General features: G+C 33.4%; 1 protein-coding gene across 1 annotated transcript in view; it reads right to left on the bottom strand.

Moving 5' to 3' along the window:
* Positions 1 to 5381: 5381 nt before the first annotated feature.
* LOC117173553 overlaps positions 5382 to 6839 on the bottom strand; it is an 18112-nt gene continuing 16654 nt past the window's right edge. Inside the window, exons 2-4 of the mRNA XM_033362194.1 lie at positions 6153 to 6394; positions 5796 to 5973; positions 5382 to 5713 (exon numbers count right to left, since the gene is read on the bottom strand). Of these exons, the coding sequence (XP_033218085.1) occupies positions 5553 to 5713; positions 5796 to 5973; positions 6153 to 6394 (581 nt within the window). The 3' untranslated portion in view covers positions 5382 to 5552. The remainder of the gene's footprint in view (positions 5714 to 5795; positions 5974 to 6152; positions 6395 to 6839) is intronic.

A 6839-nucleotide genomic window follows, 5' to 3' on the forward strand; every position in this document is an offset into this window, starting at 1 on the left:
ACCAAAAATGATTAAAGAATTCCTTTCATTCTGATTTCCTGTTCTTACCAAAAAAATCATATTCGAGCAGCACACAAAGGCCTTAAGCAACCCGAGTATTTTTTTCTCCATTGTCGATTTTGAATTTTCTAATACCAAAAATTTTCTTATAAATGTTCGTTTCTCACTATACTTCACATATCACACCTTACTTTTTATCTATCACTTGGTATATATCTAAATAATAACAGCGCCATTTTTTCAATTTGATGCCTATTTTACAATGAAAAAGTCAAGAGCAGATAAAATTGAAGCACGCTTATTCGCGGTAGTCTCAGAACTGATGGAAAACAGTGCCGTAGGAATGCTGGTAGCACCATTCCGTATGTCCACTTGCGCTGAGTTCGTCATGCTCGACGGACCGAACAGAAACGGAAGGAAGTGGTGTGTTGCGGAAGAAAGGAGGGTGAGTGTAAAAAGTTGGTTATGCTACAAGTACCGCCTGGTGCTGTTTTGTAAATTGTGCCCAGTAACATATATCTGAATTACCGAAAGAACGCGAAGGAGTGTCTGTTCAGTCCTGGATAATTATTACATTCCCGTCATGAATCGATAAATTTTCCATTATTGCGCTCGCCAATGTAGATAAAACTATTCCAGAATTTCCCCTCTTTTTCTTAATGGAAATTATAATAACAACACATACCACATACCTGTGTATGTTCGTATAACAAGAAATAAAACTCTATTCGAATTGCTCTTCTCCAAGTCACGGATAGACTTACCTTATGGAAGAAAAACCAGCCCGCTGCGCGGGCATAATCTCCACGGCCTGTCTCGCTTCGTTCGCAAGTATGAGGCACACCTAGGACGCGCACCTGTTGGATCTCGCGCTCGATCATGCATTTACCTCGCACTACGCACTCGTTCTTTGTATTTCTTCTGCATTTGTGCACAGACCTTTTGTAATTAAAGGTTCACGAATCGAAAACTGCAATTTGGTGATTGTGAATTCTCTTTTGTTAAAGATCCTTCGACTACAACGAACACATTCTCATCACGCTCCTCGTGCTTCGCACTCGATTTTGTCTACAATGCGAATTTTTCTACATTGAATTGAACTAAATTACATCAAATGTGTATTATATTTATTTTTGAACCTAGCTTTGATGCTGCTCATGTAGGTATTCCAAATAAAGTTCAAATTTTATCTTTCATGATTACTTTAATATTTTTTCTTTAGTTTATATAAATTTTTACTCTCAGGTACCCTAAAAAATAGATCAGTTTAATAAATGTATCCTGGTGTGAAGCTCGAAAAAAGGTGATTTTTCGGGATGATTTTTAACGAAAGGGAAGTGACATAGACAGTAGGGTAGCCCAAAAAAAAACATTTTCGAAATTTTACGATTAAACTGAAAAATATTGTAGGCCACATGAAAATAGAAAGTCCCTATTTTTCAGTTTTGAAACAAATTGATTAGTAGGACTATGCATTTGTTGCAAAGTTTTCTCTCACTTCACTACACGGAGAGTCTTTTGATATCAATATTTGATCCATTCTATATGTATAATAAAAATAAAATGTAAGAATTTAGGGATAATTGGAGTACTGCTATAAATATTCCTACTATAATAAAAGATGATGGTATTTCTTTGTGTATTATTATAAACTTAAGCGAGCAAAAATTAGTATTCACGTTTAGAAAAAGTCTTATTCACTGTTTGAAAATGGTGAGTGTGAAGAATGTGTATCGAAATAAGTGCCGCTAGTAATATCTGCAACCGGGATTTGCGAGAATTTCAAAAGACTACACTAAAAACGCCCGAAGGTTTCCGAGCTATTCCGTCTATAGCCGAGCTCGCGACGATCACACCATCTGATCGACTTTACTGGGCTAATGACTTGGGATTCCTCGCCAAATCTCTTCAATCATGCATGTATTTGTATTGCAAAAATGTTCATAACTAGTGAAATTTAAATTAAAGTTTAAACAAATTTTAATTTGGAAATTGTTCATTTAAACTCTAAATAATTGACATATGTAAAATAGAAGCTTTTAACACTTTTCAATTAAAAAATTTTCAATTAAGTGCATTAAACTGCAAAACTTAAACCTTCACACTTTGATAAATTAAAAGTTCAAAGATCTCTGGTTAAAAAATATGTTTCTTTGGAAAATATAGATTACAACGAATTTATATCAATTAAAATGTATAAGTTAAGATTGATTCACATAGCCTTACTGATAAATCCTTTGAGTCAGTCTACTATAAAAGATAAAAAACCTAATTTGTATTTTTAATCCAAAATAAATTAATATCTTTTTAATTAATTGCGGAGCACAAAACAAATAAAGACGATCGACCCTAATGCCAATCAAAATATCGTCTTTACTGTTATAATGAAAGGGTAAATTAAAAAACCATACCTTTAAAAAAGCAGCAAAGATATCATCTAACTATATCCAAAAATGAGTGCACCTTCCTATTTAGAAAAACTTTACGAACGAATTTCCTTCCTTCCAATTCTATAACAACCATAACAATAAAAAATCCCATAACAATAAAAATCTTGAAAATAAAAAAATGACCTCTTCCGATTAAAAAAAACTGTATCTCTTGCAACTTAATAAAAACTTTACAAATATAAAATGTACTACCAATTTAACAAAAATTAGAATTTTCTATATTTTTTAATTATCGCCTTCTAATTCAGACAAAAAACTCAAAAATAAGAAATTCTTTCCTCAAACACAATAAAAATCTTGAAAATAAAAAAATGGCCTCTTCCATTTAAAAAAAAACTGTATCTCTTCCAACTCAATAACAACATTACAAATATAAAAATTTAGGGTCACCATCATCAAGGCGTGGCCCTTTGAAAACCTGGTATACCTCGAGAATTCTTCTATTATGTCAGAATTGAGTCTGCTGATTTCTATCTTTCGCAAAATTCATATTTGTCGAGAAAATACTCATTTGCTCAACAAATTTTTTTATTTTTCAACATTTTATTGATCCGAGGATCTCGCAAAAGCCTTGATATTCAACAAGTTTTCTTTGTTTCGTTTGCAAATCCTTTGGAAAAAATATTAATTAAAATATTAATATATTAAAGTTATTTTTCGTTAAGAGTTGTATTTTTTTAGTTGTACTTATAACTTTCCTGAAAGCTTGTACCATTAGGAAATTTCTTATCTTTCTATAAATTTACTTTCATAAATTAAGAAACATTATTTGATTTTCTATATAAAAATTGTACCGTTCCTAAATAGTTATATATTTATAAGGACGAAGAAAAATATTATTCATAATTAACTCGCGTATTTGTCTGTACTTATTACGGTGGTCTAGAAAATATTCTCACTTTTTTCTTCTAAAATGGCTCGGTGCCTAAAAATGGTTACTTTTCGTATTAAATGTCCTCTGCATATTGGTCGAGTTTTAAAAAAAAATAGTTATCTCTTAAGTCCATGATTTGCAAAAAATTGCTTATCTTATTTTAGTTTCCGCTGTTAACGGTTTTTAAAATTTTTACTTTAGAATAGAAAAGGATAAAATGCATATCCCAAGTAGAAATTTACAACTGGCACGGTACCGCGCCACTACCGCACAAGACATTTTGATGTTGGCGCGGTACTGGCACAAAGTATACGCCAATGTTGGCTTGATACTAGCAAACTTCCAAAAGATGACCAGGCACAATACTGGCAATCAGTACCGGACCAGTACTGATCTCGGCTTTATACTCGTATTAAATCGTCCTGGGCCTGGCATACTACTGGCACAGTAACAATCTAGTTCTGGCGAAACAACTACTTTTCGTTGGAGCTAGTCTTCATGATACTGGCGTTATATTGGCGTAGCAACAGTACAATATTGGCGTAATGATGGCTGTTAGTTGGTGTTAGGTCGTCATGGTAAAGATATACTGCTGGCAAAGTGACGGTTGTAGGACGGCATACACTTGGCCTTAAGCTGGCGTGGAACTGACTACGTTCATAGTAATAATCGTCTTAGTATTGTGCCAGGACTAAGTTAATATTGTTAGTAATAGCACATGGGAGGCTATAGTGCTGACTTGGTACTGGTACACTTCCAAAACACAGTACCGAGATATTATTGCCATAATACTATGCCGTAGTAATAATCCAGCACTGGGATAATGACGCACTTTTACCGACGTCATATCTCGTTGGGGTAATCGACGGCATTAGTTACTCAATGAATCTAAACTCCGGAAGAATCCGGATGTTAAGCTATTTCAGGCGCGGACACCACTCGGATGGGTGACCATCTGCGACCTACGACCAGGTTGTGTATTCACTGCTTTTAACTATTATCGAGTGAGGGGGGTTGTTTGTAAAAAATCCGACTTAACTTGGATGAAAGTTTTCTGAAATTTTCCTCTCCACTGGCCAAATGCTAAGGAAGATACGAGTACTTGCAATGACGTTAAATGCATCTGCGTGTTATCACTGGCTTATCGGGGTTTTTAAATAAGAGGCATAGTGCAATAGGTTTTGATGCAATGTTGCGGAACTTACATATACATACTAGCCTAAAATTACAATAATAATAATAATCATGTAATAGAGGAAAAAATGCATAATTATTGCAGAATTGGCTTTAAAAGTTTTAATTATCCAATCTGGTATAAAATAATTTTAAAAAAAAATCATTTAGAAAGGATATTTAACACATGATTACCCTTAGGTACATACATTTTTTTTTTAAATAAATAGTTATTAAAGTAAGCGATAAAGTATGCAAAAAAGAGGAAAGGGTAAGTTTCTCGGAAAAGGGGAACTTTAAAAAAAAGGAAAAATGGCTATTGGGGAATGTCTACGAAGCCTATTGATAGGTCATACTTTAGACTAAAGTTAAATTCAAAAATCAATTTTACTCGATTGGCTTACAATATTTATTTAAATTCCACTACAAACTTACTAGTATCACTAACAAGCATCAATTTTTTTAAGATGACTTTTGCAATAATTCCCAACCAATTAGTTAATTTTATATACTTGTGAAAAATTTTGGATACGAATTAAAAGTTGGCCTTAAAATAGATTTAAAACAAACTTGGCTACTACTTTTTGTACTCGAATTAAAAGAAGTGTGTGATGTTTGAATATAATACCTGTGAGTAAAATAGCTATCTTAAATTTGTATCTTCTTTAAATATTTTCTAATTCCTAATTGAATAGGGTTCCCAGGATAAATTCTCTCTATTTTCTTAGGACTGCATATTGAAGGACTTTCAAAGAAACAAAGTTTTTTTCGATCTACTGAAATTACCTTCATTTATTCTATTAAGACGATATAAATATAACTTTTGTTTATAACACGAATAGGTCGCAGGTCCAGATTGAATCCTAGGATCAAAGAGACACTCTTAAAACTTCCTTTGTATTTTCCACATCGATTGCCGCTATTTCTATGTATTGGTTTAACGCGAATTTTTCCGAGCATGATAAAAATAAAAACATATTTAATTTCGTAATGCCTACAGGATAACGTAAACAATTTAGTAATTGTTGAAGCTCAAGATCCTCTTCCACCGAAAATTATGGGTCTGTTACGGCTTCTCGATTTGAGCCTGATGAGCCTGCTTTGGCAATCTTATTAAGGCGTTCTTTTCTGTCTGGAGCTTGCGATAGCCCACGACTTAGTTTTCTGTTTATGTCTTTGACGGAAACAGTATTCGGACATTTCTGTAGTATAATTTCTGCAAACAAGAATACATAATCATAGTAACGCATTAAAATGTCATTCATGATTTGAAAAATTTTGTAAATTTTGCTACTTACCTTCAAAAATAAGGAAAGAGTGAGTTGTCGAAAAATTCTCCTTCGCCACATTATTTTTTGGCCGTTCAAATCCGGTATATTGCATCTGTACGTTTTTATCTATTATCATCGGTATGATAACGTTGAATGCCGAATTCATATCCGTCAGCCGATCGGAGTGCAGTAATATGAATGGCTTCTGAAAATTGCAAGCGAATGATTGTTAAGTGTTATCAAGGTTTCAAAAAAAAAATGAAGGCTGTGGATGGAAAAAGGCTTATAATGCTATGTCATTACCCAGATTATATGCCCGTTTTTTAATCTAAGACCTCAATTAGTATGGTAATTTTTCATTTACCTATGAATAAGTTTACTTACAAAGGCTTCAAACATCTCCGGATTTAAAAGTTGTTGATCAAAGTCTTTAAAATCTTGTAAATCCGTTTTCGGAAACGCTGGCAATATTGAGCGTCTTTGTAATGCCAATGTTAGGTCAGGGCGATGAACAGCTCGCACTTCTTCCTTAATTTCTTGAAACTTCTTGTATAAATCGTACTGAATGCTCCTCTCAAATCCCTCCAATTTTAAGTCCAAGGCTTGTAGCATCACCTTAATCTCATCTAAAATGTTTTATAAATATAAAAAATATTAACATGGACTTTTTTCCTCATGATGCTGCGAAAGGGGAAAAAATTTGACATCTGAAAATCCCAGTTTTAAGGCAAAATCTCAGTTTTTGAATAGATATTCTAAAAAACCGTTAAATATCAATGTTTTGTTTCTATCTACTTTGAAATTTTTCGAATCTAAGAACTTTTTGTAGAATTAAAATCTCGGCCTCAAACTTCGGAAAAGACAATAACCGGCAGTAAATGACGTTTATGTACTCCAATTAGCAAACAATATGTGAAAAAATAATAAATTTCCACTAAATAAGAACCTGCACTACAGGGATCAGCGGTTGATCTTATCGACAGCAGTCGGTAATCCCGATGGGCATGAAAACGCGAAGTCTGGCGGCCACTAGGCGAAGCTCTATCAGGTAGCTCATCGTACCAAAAATAT

This window comes from Belonocnema kinseyi, chromosome 5, assembly GCF_010883055.1.
Source record: "Belonocnema kinseyi isolate 2016_QV_RU_SX_M_011 chromosome 5, B_treatae_v1, whole genome shotgun sequence".
In the NCBI taxonomy this organism is placed as follows: Eukaryota; Metazoa; Arthropoda; class Insecta; order Hymenoptera; family Cynipidae; genus Belonocnema; species Belonocnema kinseyi.